This window comes from Echinococcus granulosus (assembly GCF_000524195.1).
Source record: "Echinococcus granulosus chromosome Unknown EG_S00079, whole genome shotgun sequence".
Classification (NCBI taxonomy): domain Eukaryota; kingdom Metazoa; phylum Platyhelminthes; class Cestoda; order Cyclophyllidea; family Taeniidae; genus Echinococcus; species Echinococcus granulosus.
The window spans coordinates 326,248-345,188 of record NW_020170459.1 but is presented as its reverse complement, the minus strand read 5'-3'; the positions used below and the strand labels follow the sequence as shown (position 1 = coordinate 345,188).

General features: G+C 42.1%; 2 protein-coding genes across 2 annotated transcripts in view; one reads left to right on the top strand and one right to left on the bottom strand. All coding sequences in view use genetic code 11, as the record gives it.

Annotated features, from left to right (window-relative positions):
* Positions 1–527, top strand: part of EGR_07524 (hypothetical protein) — a gene marked incomplete at both ends in the record, with an annotated part of 19,690 nt that extends 19,163 nt beyond the window's left edge. Inside the window, one exon of the mRNA XM_024496773.1 lies at positions 465–527. Within this exon, the coding sequence (XP_024348844.1) occupies positions 465–527 (63 nt within the window). The remainder of the gene's footprint in view (positions 1–464) is intronic.
* A 6,306-nt stretch (positions 528–6,833) lies between these two features.
* Positions 6,834–18,195, bottom strand: EGR_07523 (RING finger and transmembrane domain-containing protein 2; the record flags this gene model as incomplete). The annotated part of the gene is made up of 7 exons (XM_024496772.1): positions 6,834–6,968; positions 12,226–12,324; positions 14,103–14,342; positions 16,394–16,547; positions 17,696–17,799; positions 17,835–17,908; positions 17,952–18,195. The coding sequence occupies 7 exons, from the start codon at positions 18,193–18,195 to the stop codon at positions 6,834–6,836; spliced, it is 1,050 nt and encodes a 349-aa protein (XP_024348843.1).
* Between the last annotated feature and the right edge of the window lie 746 nt (positions 18,196–18,941).

The following is an 18,941-nucleotide window of genomic DNA, read 5'->3' as shown; positions in this document are numbered from 1 at the left end:
AACGGAAGTGTGAAATTCGACTCTCAAGAGGAAACTTACAGACCGTCAAAATGACTACTTTTCTGAGCTTGAAAATATCCCCACAGTGTTGGACTGGAGCTCTGTTTGTCATCGATGATGCTAGCCCTGCAGCTTCTGCTTCACACTTGCAGAAAACTGCTTCCAGACTCGTATGCCTGCTGGGGTCTTGGAAGAGTAACTTGGCGCTGCACAACTATGAAATGCTCGAATCTGAGTTCATTTTACTCGTGACTTAAACTGATCAATCAGAATTCATGCCCAAATCGCGGCCGAAAATCCTGCCGCCTTGGTGATAGTTACTAACTTGCCTATTCTTTAGTAAGGAAAGAATTAGAGGAGCTCTTTACTTTGAACACCTAGTCTCCGCATTCAATTTTGTATTGTTCCGTTTCTTAATTTATTTGAATTTAAAGAAAATTCTCATCTTTTAATGCTTCTTTCAGGTCCTCATAGTCTGCAACTTCCTGTTGAGGGGGCGTGATGTATTTCACCAATGCCTCCTCTGAACCGCCTACCTGCATGGACTTGCCCAGTATTGTGCCTCTCTTTCTTGACTTTCTCTCAAACAAAGTCGGTTTAATCAACGAAAGTGCGTTTCCTTCTGCTTTTTTCATAACTTGGATTCTACTGAATGGACTCCACCGATGAATGGCATCAATACTTTGGTGCGGTGATCATTCTAAACTGTAGCAGTCCAGTCGGCAGATGCGTGTTCATGCCGTACCCCTTGCCTACATTACCAACATTAGAAACCCCTACTACCCAAGGTCTTACTTCTTGATTTCTGCAGTTGGGGTTCTTGAGAGCATTCCTATTTACTCGGAATACACCGCCTCGTGACAATTAGCGATGCAGTATCGTTCAAAGAACTCTCGGATGCTCTTGGAGTGAGTGATACATTACAACTTCAGCAAGTATGATTAAGGTTAATTCAATCCAAATTGGCTGGGAATTACCGCAGAACCTCGGAGTCCATTTAAAAGTGTCAATCCTTTAATCCACTCCTCAAAAGTATCACGGAGTTTAATCATGATTTAGATCTCCGTTTTTTTTCAAATCTTCACACTGTAAAAAATCTTAAATTATTTTTATCCTTCTTGAAAGAGGTAGCAAGGGGCCTATTGTCCCCTACATCTCTAAAGCCACCGACATCAGATGGAGCGAATTGAGGCCATCTCCCACTCCAAACATATGGTGTGTCTTCGTAAAAAGGGATCCTGAGGATCCCAGTGTCTGCAACCATTTCCAAAAAACATTTACAAGCTCTCTGACGTGGTCCCAAAATCTCCTCCTTTCCTGTTTGGAGTTATTAGTCAAGTCTGCAAGCCTCAACATTAAATTAAAGTCAAATTTGCTGTTATGGCAGAAAACCGCGTGATCCCAATGGTCGCGACTTAGGGTGGCATGTAACAGTGGAAGCGAAGGTGCAAAGCATGACAACATCATGAAGCGCCCTCCTGCTTAACAAGATCCCTAGTGTGGACTTGAAATCTCCTTTTCTGTTGACAGTTATTGATCTAGGCTGCAGCACAGCGCAAAGGACTTGCACAGTTTTGGTCCTCTCTAATCAAACTCGTTTTATCAGGGCGATGTTTGCTTCAGTTCAGTGACGCTAGGAAAGGAAAAACGCTAATTGACGCATTGTGTGGAGTGCTTTTTTCTAGAGTATTTTAGTTCTGACACCTCTGTGTCATCCACTGTACGTAGGGCTTTGAATCTTTCCAGTATTATCAATGGTAACGAAATTAACGAACTCGGGACTTTTAAGGTTCCGATATGGCTTTACCACACCAAGCTCATCATTAGTAACCGTTGTGGAGAAGAAAACTTTGGAAGGAAAATACTTTAAGAAACGCACAGTTGATACGCTGGAGTCGACATATTGCTCCAAATATCGCTGAATCAGTGGGCTATCATTTGAGTAAAAAAGGTTGTTTATTCACGCTTTACCCTCGCGGTATAGTCAAATTGGCGGTTACGTTAGGGAACGTTGTCTGATTCCAGTTGTTGCAGCTTAAGAAGGTAAGTAACAGTAGAAGCACCCTGCTTTCGAGGAATGGGGCTCAATATCCCAGTCACTGATTCAGTATCTGCTCCCACTTTTAGCTATCACCATATCGCATGGGTCTTGAGTGTAATTGTAGGCTTTTTTCCCATTGCTGCAAAATCAGTTATGACGGTGACACTTAGTGGTGATGCCAGTCATCAACTTGCCAAAACACAAGGAGGTTTTCTTAAGTATCTCTAGGCTGAAGATATTTGCTGTTGTCTGTGAAATTCACCGCTCTCAAACCCCCTTCGATTGTCTACCGTGCTTTGCATCATTTTGCCACTCCTTCCCAGTCCCCTTTAATGTTTTCACAATGGAGGTGAAACTTATGCGCCTTTTAGCACTTACATTTTTTTAACTCATCTCAAACCTAATTTCCATCTTTCCTAAATTTTAGTTTTTATTGCAGAGGAGTGCCACTTTTGAAGAGCTATCCAACCGGAGGGCATGATTGTTGATATCTCCAAGTTGGTTGACTGTGCAAAGAAACTACTAAGCGCACAATTTGTGCCACTCATCATTTGACCCTAAGATGGAAGGCCAAGTGTAGGATACGCTTGTCTACTGTAAGCATAAATGGTAACAATCACGGGGTGAGGTCATTGTTGGGTCGTCCCCTCATACCTGGAAAGTGGTGCTGTAAAACAACACGGTGATTGCGATTGAGGTGTCTCAAATGGTTGTTAAACACTTCTAGAAGGTTTATTTCATTTGTTTTTCAAGCGACTTGTTTTTGTTTAAACTACTGACGTGGAGTGATGGGATAATGATTTAAAATTCCCTAATCTTTAAGAATTAGAAACCCCGACTGCTTCTGCATTTGCTTCAGATAAAAAATTGATTCCATTGTAATGATATCCATTGTGAAGTTTTAATGATGAGAAAGGAACTATAGCTATTAATTTACAGTTTGAGCAATGCATGCCTGCCTCTCCTCTACTTCATCCAGGCGCATTCTCCCTTCCCTTACGGCTGAACGTGGATTTTCCCTGTTTTAGATGAGAGAGTAGGCAAAATTAGAGCCCCTAATATAAGATGCTTTGAACTTTGTCTGAAAATTTCTTCCTTCGTAAAGCTTAAAGCTTCCCTACGCAGTGACAGCGAGGTAAGAGTTAGTAAAAAACGTACACCAAAATGTACAGAGGTATTCCAGTAAATGTCATCAGATTGGATGTTGGTTGTTATTTCGGTGACGGCAACTTTTCCCAATCCCTGGGCAACTGGGTCACGCTGGCCACGCATATTCACCTTATCAGTTCGTCAGTCTGGCTACCAAAACCCACTGCTTCGTCATGAGGCAGACACGGATGGAAGGAATGCTCATAAGTTGTTTCATATCTCTTGCATTCGGTTCGTTTTATTGCAGCCAGCTCAACGCTAACCTAGCATCAGCAGTGGTGAAAAGAAGCGATTGAAGGTGAATCTGAACTACTGAAGTCAGCCTCCGAAACCCTCGGTGCTAGTGATTATTCGAGTAAATGACAATCTTTGAGTAGCGTGCAAAGTCAGACGTGTTTTAGCGTCGATGGATTAGATGCAATTGTGAGCTAGATCTTTCAGCCTTCATTTGACACCAATGTAAGGTCAAGAATTCTCCAATGGAGTTGAAGAGAGCATCAAGCATCAAATTTGATCATTTGAAGATATCAAGCAAGTCCGGAGGGTGGTATGGTTGAGCTGCACTACGGAAACATTCACAGGCCCTCAGATACATATTACTAGTTATCAGCAATGCTTTACAGCCACCTATTTCATGCGTAAAGTTTACTAAACTTTTGTGTTTCATCATCTTGAAGCAGGCAAACCAACTGCACCAAAACGAGGAAAAGGTATTCAATCCTAACCCTCAATAATTCAATTAGCTTTATTGCGGTGGGTTTTACTGCAATTTTACGATAAGGAGGAAGGATTGGCACCCCTGGATAAAATAGTTTTGGACTCCAATTTTGGCTCACTTCATTTTCTGCATTCGGGTGAATTTGAAGTTCAACTACCTCACCCTATTTGCATATGGGTTTAAAGCTCTCCAATGTCATTGCGAAAAAAAATTCGCGATATGCTTCATTGCATTGGAAACCGTGGAGCTCGTTCTGCTCAGTGAGGAAATAAAACTTAATGTGGGATTTTCAAAGGCGCTTTTTTATCCCACATTTCGGTGTGGTGTCGTGGGGTGAGTTATAAGGAGTCAGGGCCTAGATTTCTCTCTGGTGGGAATTCTAGCCTAATCACCCACACAGCTCCCGTAGTTGTTAACAATAATTCAGTTTTACTTCAATCCTTTTAATCTTTAATCGCAGGTAATGAGAAAGAAAGGCTCCCATGACCCCACTTGCTCCACTTATTCTCGTTTACCCATCTTCACACTGCTCCTTCTCTACCTTTGGCTCAGTTTACATTAACTCTAGTGAAGAAAATGGGAAAGACAGCGAAGTTCTATTGTTCGCCCTTATCACACTGGTAAAACTAAACTTTGGGAGAAATCACGATCATTCATTTTATCAGTTTCTAATTCTTTAAAGATTTTGGGTGTTTGACAGAAAAAGAGCCCCTGGAAATACTATGCAATGCATTCGACCAAATTAGGATGGACATATCACCCAAACGTCAAAATGATACGCATTCTTTTAGATCCAGAGAACATCAAGTATTGAAACTATTTGACTTAAAACACTCCAACTCAACTCTCTTATTTTCAACTACACTTAATGTAATGCATCTTATGGCTTCATAGTATTGGTGTAGCGCCGACAGCCCAGTGAAGAGCTATGAAGGATGAAATTTCCTCTTTGTGTTGCTGGTGCCTGCAGATTGCACCATCCATTGAGCTGACTTATCCCCATCGCCACTCATGATATGGGAAAGACACTTTGCAGTGGTGATGCAAGCGGTTTTACCAATCATTTAAGGGTTATAAACCTCCAACTTTGTTCTTCTATTTTAAATGTCAACAATGACGTAGTCGCTCTCACATCATGTGTTTCCACTGAATGGGGCTCCAAAATGGACTTATTCATCCGTTGCACGTACCATAATGACAGTGCTCGCCTTGCAAGCAATTCTTCAACACCTGAGCACCACATAACTCGGCTTTAAGTGTCGATTCGCACTCCAAAAGCCCATTTCTCTTCTGTTAATGAGTCGAGCTATCTGTCAACCCAGAGGACATTATGGAGCGGTTATCCCGCTTTCGAAATGCCTACTGTTAAACATTGGACCACTGCATATCCAATCGGCTTTCGTAAGCTTCTGTAAACACATCTTGGAGGCATTACCCATTTTCTCCTGAATCCTTGCAACTACCACTGTTTTGTCAGTCGAAGAAAATTTATGGACTTATTTATAACTAGGTATTCTGATCACTGCAGTACCCAAAACGATTAGCTAGCGTTTGTAAGGGTAGTTAAAACAGTTTAAACTCAAAAAGCTGCTGTTAGTTAATTTTGCAGTATTAAATGGAATTGTCTCAACTCAGAGAAAGCATTGAGGAAGGCCAGAGAGCATCCCGTAGGTTCGATTAAGTAGAAAGCCTCTTCGCAGTTGGAGGCGAAATCCATACAGCTTCTCATCCACCTCAAAACTGCAATTTTCGCTTAAAAGTGGATAAATTGTGGGGCCAATTGCGGAGGAGAATTAGTCGCCCCTTAGGTCTCCTTTGATCTCCAAGACAATTTGTCATTCAATTAGACGGCAAAGCATTTGGCTTGCGCTGGCATTGCTGGATATGGCAACAAACGTCTGCTAAGTTATTCCCATAACACAAAGGCCAGCAACAAATCTTGTGAAATACTTTGGAAGCATCAAATCAAATAGTATTACCAGAGAGCTTGGCGTGTTAATAAAGATGCATACAGAAGACCTGCCTTCCTCCTAAGTGGACACCACCTTCAGACCTGTACCCCATCACTTTCAATAATTGCGGAAATCACGCAGACACCATTCACTCCATAATCCCTTAATTATTTGAATGGAGGTAGATCATCATGGAACTTTGCTTCCTACTTCAACGTATCCGGTTTTACCCAAGGTTATTTCCCGTTTAGCCCTGTCTTGTGAAGGGTTCTGATTAAATTAGCTGCCTATTGCTACCTTCGGTTCAGCTAAAAGTGTTTTTCACCGTTGACCCTGAGTACTAGAGACAGTTGACGTATTCTAACCCATTGTAACTTTTCATCATATCTAGATAGCCTCCCTCTATGCCAGTGAGTGGTAATTACTCACCACATCGAAATGGAACCAGCGATAATGTAAATCTCGATAGGCCGGCCATTAATGTTGAAAAATAGTAAAATTTTCAAATAATCGGTGTTACTAGAGATCCTGGAAAACCTGACCACTAAGTACACCGTCGCAGGAAGGCATGAACCCCTACTGAACTACATGCTGATTCAGTGAAACTAAAAATAGCAATAAGCATCAATTGCCACAAACTTTTGACACGGGAAAAAGAATTGGCTCCAAATCCCAAAAGAATTTCTTGTAAAATATCCCATTATGTAGTGTTGTTAAGTAAATGGTGTGAGATATTCAAGTAAGAAATCGACCTTCATACTCTCTACATCATACCCCTAAAACATAGGGCAGAAGTCTGTACACAACCAAAGCAATAATAATAAACATGCAGATCTCACCACCACCATCAACACAGATGCTTGGCGCCTTCTTTTGATAGCATTATTAGGCAACAGTATAAGAGAAAAAAGTGGGGTAGTGAGGAGAGGAGAGGATCAGAGAATTGAGCAATGAGAAGAGGCGGGGAGACCAGCTAGAAGAAGTGGACAAGAGCAGAGGTTGAGCCGTCGCGCCAGGCCCTCAATTCTCCCCCGAGGGGGTGCGAGCATAAGGGGCACTCGTCGAAGTGTATCAACCACCGATCTATGCAGTTTCGACAAAAGGTGTGCTGTTGGAAGAAGGAAAAATGCTACATTATTAGGAGTCAATTGTTTGAATTGGTTTGCACACAATGCCAGTTCACTGTGAACCTGAAAGCGCTTAATCATCAACCCTAAAATGCTTGGGAGAATTTGTAAAAGTTTTTGAGTATAAGCTAAAGTCCCTCTTGGTAAACACTGACTCCGAGGTGTTCCAACAGCAAGAACTGGGCTAAAAAGCGATTCAATGGGGGGCGTTCAATTTTTTACGATTCTGATCCTTTTTCCACTTGAACAGCCCGAGAACAAACAGTTAGTGAGGATGATGCGCAAGTAGTGGCAGTGGAGTTATAGACATCTCTACCTCAAACCCCTCATGATTCAACACCCGAGCTTAGCTTGAACAAGTGTCAAGTGTTGATAGGTCTTGCTATGAAAAGAAGGAATTCTTACTGACACAGCCACACAGTGGATCCGGACGGGAGGTTAGAACAACACAAATGTTCATTAAGACAGTGCTGGGCCAACATCACTTGTTTCAGCTTCAGGAGATATGACAAATCTTCTGAAACCACCAGCGACTTCATAATTTGGCAAGCATTAGTTTCAACGTATTCGACTGGTAGAAGTGCAGCTAATGAGTGATTTGATACACAACGCTCGTAGTGAATGCCCCCATTATCAACTACAGCGAATTGGTTGGTAAAAGTGGCGTCTGGGTGAATTGTGCCTACCACTTAAATAGCATTGTATGGCTTGAATCGCAAAGTGGGCTGGAGAATTCCAAGTGCTCCGCAAAATGGATGAGCAGCACCAGAAAACAAACTGAAACTGAAAATTTAACTGTATTTGTATGGCACTTTAATGCCACAGCAGCGTCATCCATCACAACGTGCGAGTGAATTTGTTAATTAATCATTTGCGGTGGATGGAAAGAAGAAGGTATGAAAAAGTGAGCTTACAACGTTTGTCTCTAAATTTCAATCAACCAGCTTCACTCCCAAAGTATTAGGTGTTTGATTAATGGATGCGCAATACTTTGGCCAAGGCTTTGATGGGTCCTTTTGGGAAAGACCTCTTGGGCTGATTCCAAGGTGGATGATGCTTCGGTTCAAGTAGCTGTGGAGGAAGTGATGAATGTGTCTCCTTTAGGCTTTACAGAGACGAAAGCATAGTTTAGTGTGGTTTCTATTTCAAGAGAATAAATCGTCGAGGCCAATAATCTTGGAAATTGCTCCAGTCAGATGAAGGAGTATCAGAGAAGAAGCAGTCGCCCCCACGTTTCTGCCCTTTTTTATCATGGTGCAACGGATGACTAAATCACTACTTCTCATCATTCTGTCTTGATGGTAGATTCTTTAGCACAGCAATACAATGGGTAAGTTTTATGGCAAAACAGTGCGCGAACAGATATGTACCACGAAAAGTGGGCGATGCTGATTTGAACGTTCAGTACTGCGCCAGCATTATATCATGGCTTTATAAAATCAAGTCAGCCTTTTGAAATGTCATCCAATTTAAGAAGAAAACAGAAGGCGCAGAACTTAGTTTTAAAATTTGCAGGTGCCAATCTGATTCTGCCTCGTCAAAGTGTTGGACGGTGGGATGTGGCTAGCGAACGGCGCTAGTCTGAAAGCGGTCGAGGCGGAAAAAACGGATGCATTCATCTTGAACTGCCCGAAGTATTGTCTTTACCATTCAAATAACATCGAGGGAGTTAAAAAATAATTTATCACGCTTGAAAACTGGCTCTACTCCGTAGCACAAACCAAAACGGTCTTCCATTTCTACACTGTACGGACAAACTACGTCAGGTCATCAATTTGCCGCATGATAAATTCACTGTATTCTTTTCATCCCACCGGCCAAAATAGAGAAAAGTGTCTAAGCTCAGATACCGTATGTCTGTCCAGCGATCTGGCGCTGCACTGACATTAACCATTATAGCTTCAAGTGGCCTGTTCATTCATGTTCAGTGGATGAATTAGATGAAATGTATAAATAATCTATGACGCCTCCTAATATAAACGACAGCCTCGCGCAGCACTTCTTCAAACACAAGCTACAAATAGGCATGGAAAAACTTATTACTCGCTGTATCTTCCCAAGTTTAAACTACGATTTCGCTGTCTCTCTCCCGACTCCTCTGTCGCCATCCCACACAAACAATTCACTGTTTTTGACACGACGAAAGCGTCGTGGTTATCTAGGCGTGTACGACACCACCAGTTTATGAGACATAACAAAAATCAGGCATTGTGTATCATCTAGCCTACCTAAGCTGTGGTATCTGATACCGCCTACATGTCACCATGATTCGTGTCATCACATGCAAATCGTCGTCGTAATGCAAGTAAGCGTGTGTGTTTCTGCACAGCCTTGATGTGCAGTTGTGCCACCCTGACCACCTTACCACAACACTCCTTGAGTAAACGCAATTACCAGAGCTGGAGTTTCGTTATCTGCCTCTACGGAGCCATCTTATCCACGTGATGCAGATAAAATCGCCCCATGAAGTATCAGGATTTGCTGAGTGCTGTTCCCTTCAATCTTGTCCCTTATCAATTTGTAAATGTCGTAGCTTGGAGTAAATTGCCGTTGGCTGACAGGCACTAATTCCATTCCTTGGCCTTGTTAAGCAAAAAAGTAATACAAACTACATAAATCTGTAAGAAAGTACAAAACTCCGGATGTGGATCCCATCACATCTTCAGGTCAACAAGTCTTTGGTAACTATGTCGATCGGAATTGCAGCAGCATTCTGGCGTCTGATCAATCAAAATTACTTCTTTGCTGTCAGTCTATTAAGGGAGTCACTTGTGCGAAACAGTTTAAGGGACTCACTGGGGATTTCTTTTATTCAATGAAGCGTTAAGATCGGCCTCGTCTCTTTCCCCTTAACCAAGAAGCTTAGATAATCGAGTAGTTGGGAGTTGCATTTCTCAGCCTTGTAGAGAAGAATGTTGCACATTACGTTCAAGGCATGGATCTTACTTCTTTTTCTGGTAAGCAGTAAATATACCAGTCGTGAAAAGGTGACGTGGAACAGTAGTGGAAACACACTGTTAAGCAGGTCACTTGGCGTGAAACCGCTTGAAGTACTGCAAGCATTGCTAAGTTTTGTCCTCAAAAATGTATTGAGGGTAGCCCAGTTAAAGAGGAAAAGTACACCAAACAACGCCCAATGGAATCGCGTTGAGGTTGGTGATGTCCGCTTTAATTATGCAGTCCCTCGTGCTCCCACCTGTATGCCACTTACCCGTGTCAATGATAGCAATGCTGCTCATGGGTTATTGAGAGGCAACCCAGGACCTGCAGCTTGTGAATGCGCGTCCGCTTAGTTCATAGAGGAGCAGACCAAATGGACGGTTAGAAAGGGTCGTTAATTTAACCTTCCTAGCGCCGGCTACCCCTAAAGACGTGATAGGGCACGCGAGTCTGACAGAAGGCTGGGAGATTAGTAGTCCTAGGTGGCATAAGCGGGACCCTGTACCACCATCGCTGAGGTCTAGCCACACCAGACTGAAAAGGGTCCTGCAATCGTGTTTGTAATCAAAAATGATATTTCCTTAAAATATGAGTGAAAATTGGGCCTATGTAATTTTCGCCACACTTGAAACACCTATGTTGTGATCGACGATGCTCTCTTAAAAGGAAATCTCTTTCTTGGCAGGGAATGTAAAATTACCAACTTCATTCGAATCGCGTTAAGCGTCTTTTCAACCCGCTGAAATTGTTAATAGCAGTACTTTTGGGAAAGAATAGGAAAGCAGTCGTTTCCTCTGCTTAACCACTGCTGTAATATTTTTGAGATTTCCGTCAGATTAGTTTTTAAAAAAATGTCGGCCCCAAAGCTGCGTATCCAGAGAAAGTTACCTTGTGGTTTCATCCTACTTTTTATTTAAAGGTCGCCATACTTAATCTACAACTAACATGAAGTTAAAAAACTTCGTGGATCTCACAAGAAAGCTACGATTTCACATGCAGAATGTAACACACATTACAAACTACCAAATTCATCGACAATTCTTACATTCTGCCAGAAAGTGTTTCTTCTTGAGATATATCAAGTAAATCGGCTTGAAAAATAGAGATAATACATAGAGATTTGAAAAATTGAAGTTTTCTAGAGGAAGAAAAGTATCTAGCTCTTCCCTCTACGTGACACAGTCATTTTCAGTTTCAAACCCCATTAAACCCACCCACTCCTAACTGAGTGTGATTGTGTGGTACAAATGAGTCTCAACCATAGTTAGAGGATTTAAAACTAATGCAAAAGAGGTGGATTCATGACTCTCCGGCTTCATAGAAGATAGCCTCGAGGCGTCCTTGAAACCGTTCCAGAACGCCTCCCGTCAGGAAATGGATGTGAATGACAATGTGTACTCACAAACCAACTTGACACAAATTTACAGATTGCTGCCAACTCACTCACCCCATTTCGGCTACTTTTTGAACACCTGGTAGACCCGGGAGATAGGGGGGTCATATAATTACTTATTTTGACAGCCCCCACCAAGGCGACTTTTCACTTAGGCTCTTTACTCTTGTCCACTGTAGGCATGTCGATGGTTTGATGGTGAGCACAACCATCCACCTCGCCATTGGCGCTCGCTATCAGAGTCTCGGAGGCAAATCAGCCACCACAGATCATAAAAGATAGGCTCTGCTTAAAAGCATTTTGTGCAAAGTCTAGGAAAAAGTAGCTATCCTCAGAGCAAGAAGGATTTGAGAAGGAAAACGCGCTGCATGTACATGATGCCAATCATGTATGCACTGCTATTAGAGTTGACACGTTGTATACACGAGAACTGGGACCAAGTTAAACAATGACTAGTCTTAGTGACAGCGGTAGGCACAACTATCTCAAACTACAACTAGCTCAGCAGCAGCAACAGCAAGGCTTTGCATGATTACCATGACAATAATGACGCATCATTTGAATCAACCAGGCATATAATCCATGCCTGTCTTGGCCTATATTGGCTACAGTAGTCAAAGAGGAAGCTACTTCAGCATCGTAATCCAATCCGCCTAAAGATCTGCCCCCATCTGAATCGCCTTCCACGGTGTGTGAAGTGTTCGACTCCTGGGGTCCACTTGCACTAGAGGGCATGTTGCATTCAGGTGAATATTGGTCGAATTAGACCGAAGAATCCAACCTGTGGTAGGGGTTCAAACAGTCACCATCCCTGAGGCACAAATACCACCACACATGTTACGCCTTCAAGCCGTCACGTAGTTGAACATCTGCCTCTATTGTTCCACAAAGCACCAAGAACTCACATTGCATCCCAAAATAGCGACATCCCTGCTGCGCTTCTCTAAGCAGAGGTTGCACAACTCCTGGTCCTCCAACGAGCTCACCACATTAGTTTGATAGGGCTGTAAGTGACGAAGAAAATGAATAGTAACAACAACAACCACAGCAGCTTATAACCACTTGTAAGCAGTTTAAAAGGTACCAGTGCGAATGCATTTGGTTTGAAGATTGGCCAGATGGAGGAGATTACTGTCGCCAAGGCAACAAGCTGAAAAAAAAAACATAACTAAGTGCACCAAATTTTGCACTGCTTGATTGCGATTGCTTCGAATATAATCACCGTTCTTTCTTGTGCTAGGCTAAAAGTTTATTTTCGGAAAACTATTTTAGGTTCGCTGCCGGATTTGACTGTTCTGTACTTAGAAACGAGTCGGGGAAACAACAAAAATTCATGCAGTTCCAGAAGGAACAGCAGGTATAAAATGTTCCATCCGTAAAAGCGGTTGCAGAAGTGGGGAAAATCTCACTCATTGATGAAAACAGCTGTTAAAGTAGTTGCTCTGTCTATCCACTTTCATCACCTCGAAAAATAGTACCGCCAATCTATTAAAGAGCTTTTCAGCCCTGTTCATTTCAACGACTGTGTCAAGCATTGCACTTTAAGTTTTTTCATTCTTCAGTCACTAGTTGCAATGTCATATCTCCGAGCCAGTTCGCTGTGTACACTTTGTTTATCCATGTAAGAATTAGTTGCAGAGCTGTGATTACATTTGTACAGAATCAAATAAGTGGAGTGAGATGAAAAGGCGCAAAATGGAACGCTACACACGGTATTGGTAAGTACCAAATGCGTCCTCACAGAAGTAGTTTGCCCCTCGGGACACCCCTAACCAAGACGGCAACGGTAGTGCATGCGTCCATAGAATGGTGTGCACGGTGGACCTGAGAATATCTTTCAATGGATGACTTCAAGCACAATGCGGTGATAGGACACTTAGTCGCTCAGAAGCAGGCCATTTGAATGGCGTAAACTTCACAAAGACGGCCATACATCCCTCAGTGATGATTCCAGCCGTGCCGATTCTCAGCCCACCACGGTAGTAGTCATTCCCGTGCCGCCCCTCAGTGGAAACGGTAAACATAGTCATTCACAAGCATTGCCGCTTTTAACCAATCTTGAAAAAGCCTTTCGAGAAGGTCAAAACTTCCTGGGTGTGTCATTTCACCCTGGTTTTAAAATGAGCACCAAAGCAGTCGAGGTGTGTGGATTCACCAATGATCATGAAACTCCCTACTTTTCAACACACACTTAAAAACCCCTATTCAGCTCAGACGTTCCGTGTAGCAATAATTATCGCCACCCATGAGTTCCTTTGCCTGTCGTATTTGCTACAATATTATCAAAAGACTGCATCGCTTTTGGAAAAGTTGTTTCTATTCTAGCGTATGAAAGTGGCATGACCTGTATGAAAACAACAACGGGTGCTTGTCAATGCTGTTTCACTTAACGATTCTGTCAAGAGTTGCACGGCCGCTTTTCAGTTGTCGAATCAAACATCTACCTGCAAAGTCCACGAACAAGTGCCTCGTGCAAGGTGTGGAATCAGGCTATAAACAAGAGTGTTGGCTTTTGCTTTTTCTGTAATTCACAGTTTCATACAACAAAGTTTGTTGTTCTAGTTCATCTTAACCAGAAATGGCGCAACTTATTCCCGATTTCATTAGAGAAAAATCCTTTTTCAACCAAAAAAAACTGTAAAGCAGAGAAAAACTACAATCAACTAAGAACCGCAAGAATAGGATCCGGAGGAGTTGATTGGATGTTTACAGAGCTGCTTACGAATCGCCAATGGCAAACACAGGCTCTTTTGATCTACCTAGGTAGCTAACAGAACCGCACCTTGAGAAGAATGTAGAGAAGGCAGAAGACGATTCGAAAACCGAGTGAGCGAGTGAGGCCGTCGGTGAGATGGCGGATCCACGTCACCGCGGGTGGAACGCTGCGATAGAACTGAGAGATGAACTCCATCCACACGAGAATGGCACTCTGAAAGAGACAAGGGGAAAGTGGTGACGTATTTACCGATGTGTTTGGTAGCCTTTGAATGGTATACACTTTGAGCCAGCATTTAAGAGCATTCTAGGGTTAAAGTAGATTTCCTCAGCCCTCTTTTCACCCAAGTGTAAGGCTTTAACCACCAGCCAGGGTGATTGTTAGACTTTTCTGAATGTATTTAAGAAGAGAAGAGCCTGTGGCCATTGTTGAGGCACTTCTCCTTTCATTTGTTCCAACACTAACCTCCATAAAATCCAGGCCTTCATCGGCAAACGATCGCTGCTGATCGGTGATGTTCATTTCAAATCAGCTCAACGCTTTAGTGCAGTTTGGCTCGCCAAGACACCAGCTTCAAGTCCTACGCCATAAAATGGATGCAGTTCTGACGCACTAGAATGTTCTTCAGATCTACAAAAGGTGTTTCCTAAGCAAAATAAGCCTTCTACGCAGCCCTGTTTAGTTTGATTATTCCAAAGTGATCATGTTAAGCTTAGCTCCGTTAGTTAGAAACGTTCGAGATCCGCTATAACTGGGAGGCCATTAGGAGGGTTGAAAAATGTCATATTCACGACAGAGAGAACACGTTGACATCTGCCATTTATGGTGCCGTCACACATTGGGGCTTCAGGTGTTTGTATGAGGCTGCCTCTCCCACACAGCCCCACTGATTCAAAAGTAAACGGTTGCGGCACTACTCTAATGAGGTTCCCTAGCTCTATTTGTTTCAACTACACGGACTGTCACGTTTAAGGCATTATAAAGAGCTACTAAGTAGCCTCTCTACAATACCTAGAACGCATTGACATCAATTATTGAGGGTGCCACTTCTAAGCCTTGAATTGAAAGAGTTGTCTGTAAGAGATCTTAAATAATTCAGCAAGGCTGTTTCTTCTCACGTAGCTCCTATTAACTCCAAGCATTACTATCTTTGGGAAGGCACGTCAAGACCACCACCAACATGGACCATTTGAAAAGCGCCAGAGTTAAATCAATGCGGTAGAAATGGCCGACGGTAGTTTTACGAAGGCAAAGGTAACCTTTAAGCAATCACTCGCCTCACTTCTACGCTTCAACACTTCATTATTCTTTTAGGTGTAGCCCAGGCATTATATCGGAGGGCACGTCCAACGTCATCTAATCCCTTCGACAATGACACTCTATACACGCTATATCCCAAATGCAATCATTTTTTTAGTTCTTTCCCAGCAAGATATACTAATTATGTCAAAATCTGTCTCCTCCTTGCTACATCTCACTTCCATTCTCGCGATTTCAAGACATGCGTAATTATGGTGCTCAATTAGAAGTCTCTACCACAAAACTCGAAGTGCATGTTGTTTTTTAGGAGAAATATGCCCTTACTTGGTGCATAATTCACTTCACCGGATGCGTCCACTCTAACAGGCCTTAGCGACGTATCAGAGGTTATTTTAGTACAAACAACTTGCTGTTTGAGTTCGCTTCTTGTGTCCTTTTTGAGTATAAGAATTTCCCTCCCCTACTTCCGCCTTGATGCAAAGCCAACTTCATAAAGTAATTTGCTTTAAGTAAAATCTTTTCCTCCTGGGGAAAAGCATTAACTACAACGGTATTTCATAAATCATCATTAAATCCTGATTCCTAATCATACATGGGAGAACTATAGGAAAAGCAAACCTTAGAATAAAAATATAGAGTTGAAACAAAATAAAGCGCCTGCTAGTAGCGTCACATATACATAGTGCCCTAATTTTTCTTGAGACCGCGAGTCACAGATGTGTAACACGTGTTCCTTAGAGGACTACGCGGCGTTCTCTTTCCCAAAACAGAATACTTTTTTATGCAGAGATTTCTGGAAGTTGATGCCTGTGTAAATAATGGCCCTGTGTTGGTACATCCTCCTGCGATACTGCAAAAGGTATCACAGGGGAAGTATCTGTTTCAAACAGAAATTAAAGAAAATATAAAGCAGTTACCTAGTTTACTACATCATTGACAGAAGTAATTTCAGTCCAAAATAAACGGAATTCTGCTAAAAAAGCAGCCATACATATCTTGCCTTGTAGCTGAAAGACACTTAGGTCGTAATAAGCTGCCTGATTTTCAAACTAAGCGACTATAAACCTGGCGTAGATGAATATCGCAAAGAAACTTACTCGTGTCGAAATGTGAAAGAAGCGCGGAGAGAAATAGATAAGGACGGATTTGATGAAGATGGTGATTATCTTGAGACTAAAGTCCACCACTATCACCGCCCACAGGAGGGAAACCCAATCGCTGCTTGGAATAGCATTCGGCATGCAGAACAAACTAAATGCATAAAACGCATCAACAGCAAATATGACTGGATGGGGTAAATGCTGTATGCATTCATTTGGTCTGGTGGGTAAACTGCTGGTGATGATAACTTTGTCGCCAGCTTTTACGCCGACCGGAAGCGAAGGGGCCCAAAAAACGTACATTGAAGGGGATTCAAAATCAGGAACGACATTTTACACAGCTTTCTAAGTTACAATCTATCTTCCCCTACGAAGAGATAAGGCATATAAGTGCCCTCTGAATCTCATCCCTCGGGAATAGTTTTGGTGAAGTTGTAGCGATGTCGTGCCAGAACGCTGACCTCTTTGTGAGGATTTACCATAGTCGAATAAGAATAAATACTTCAAAGATAATTTAACATGGTTGGCGTCAAAATCTGTGAGTAAATGTGACTACTACATCTTGCACAAGACGTTTGTTGTACAATTATGTCGCGCAAAAGACTATGAATGTAATTGTCCTCACACTATGACCATGCGACATATTGTTTTAGTTTAACCTCAGCCAAGCTCTATTTGACAATGATTCGGTAGCAAACCTTACAAAGCCGATAGCAAACGTGTTAAGCTGTCTACTTAACACCAAACTGACACCAAAAATATCGCATTATCAATGCTTGGTTGTTATGTTCAATCATCGTCATCCACTTAGTCGAGCATTTTCACACATTCAATATCATCGAATTGGCACCAAAAGACTAGTCCTGCAACCAGTTTACTCCTTTGTAGGGAAGTATTTATTGGCTTGAAATACAGTCCATCAATTTTCACCTTGAATTTGGCCCAGGTCTCTTGCAAAAGACCAGCAGCAGGCTACCCTAAATAAACTGCAATCGGAAAGCAACACTTTCCTTCAAAACCGTGATGACAAATTCCAAAAATGCGAAAAGAAACAGTCAAGAATAGGTAAGACTTTCGGAAAAATCTCAAATCTCAGAAATATTATTCAGTAAACTCATAAATGCTTTAGTCAATCAGATTAGAAGACCTCAAAAAATAACTGAGAAACGCGCGTTTGCTTTTATGACGGCTGAAAAATCTGGATTATATCGTTTACTCCCAGACAGTGTACCAACCGAATGTCGGAAATTATATCCTCAATTAGTCTTGATTAGGAGAATAAGGCCAATAAAAACATACCCGAGGTAGATTTCGTTTTTCTTGAAGATCCAAACATTATGCATAAAAATGAGAGTAGCGCAGACTATTACTGATGCCACAAGAGCGTATATAGGAGGTTCAAACTAAGAGAAGACTCATGAATATCCTATCAACATACACCCTGAGTTGCGTTAGTAAGCCGCGTGTTGAGGTAGTAGGAGCTGACAAAGAGCGACACTAACACCCAAAGGCCTAGGAAGGTAGTAAGAAGGAGGGGTGTGAAAACAAGACTTACCAGTGGAATGAAGCACCGCTTCTTTGAGTAGGAAAAGGAGGAGGAAAGGAATGACAATCCAAAGAGGCCTGAGATTTCTGGAAATTACTTCATCAGGGTTTATCTTCGGTTCATCTTGTTGACAGTATCTGTGATTGTGTAGGTGGGGCTGGGGATAGTCGCATTCGGAGTGCACTTTGTGATGAGAGTGGCAGTGTCCATGACTGTGAGAGGGTTTAGCATCACCCGAAATGGCTTGTGTCATGTTCTCTTGGTGGATGAGCGTCAGAGAGAGGAGAGAAATTCACCACTTACCTATCGAACCCAAATATGAGGACGCTTGTGCTTTATGGTCTGCCATGTAAGTGGTTTCCAGTCTGAATCTGAAAGACGGAGCATTAGCAATACCATCCATTATCTCAAAACTTGGAAGGATTGCAAAATAGTGGATTAACTCACTAGAGCCTTAGCCCATATTAAGTCAAATAAATACTTTAAAGGCAAGAGATATTTCTTTATGTAACCAGTAGGGATTTTTGCCACAAAACTAAAAATGTTTTGTCTACTCCAACTTAACTTCAAAGGCGAATCCAGTTTTTAATGCTATTTGCTGAATACGTGACCGGTTAAGCAGATTGCTTACGTTGACAATGAAAAAGTAAGCACAGGGGAAAAGTACTATTCCAACAAACATGATATGTCAAAGCTGGGGTGCAGTGATTAATAAAAAGTTTGTTATACACGTGTTGCGGAATAATATGCAATAAAAAGATAATGGAGATGGCTCAACAAATCGTAATATATTTGAAAACACAGGTACTGTAGTACACACCTAATAAAACTGCGCTCTGTGACCTTCAAATTCCAGCGTAGCGCGTTGTCATGTCAACGCAAGGGTGATTTATAAATTACAGAGATGTTCTACAGCATTATAGTATTTAAAACGTGATACAGCAGAAAGAGTATAAATAAATTATAGAGGCTGTTCGGTTTGCCCCGCTGGTTCCAGAG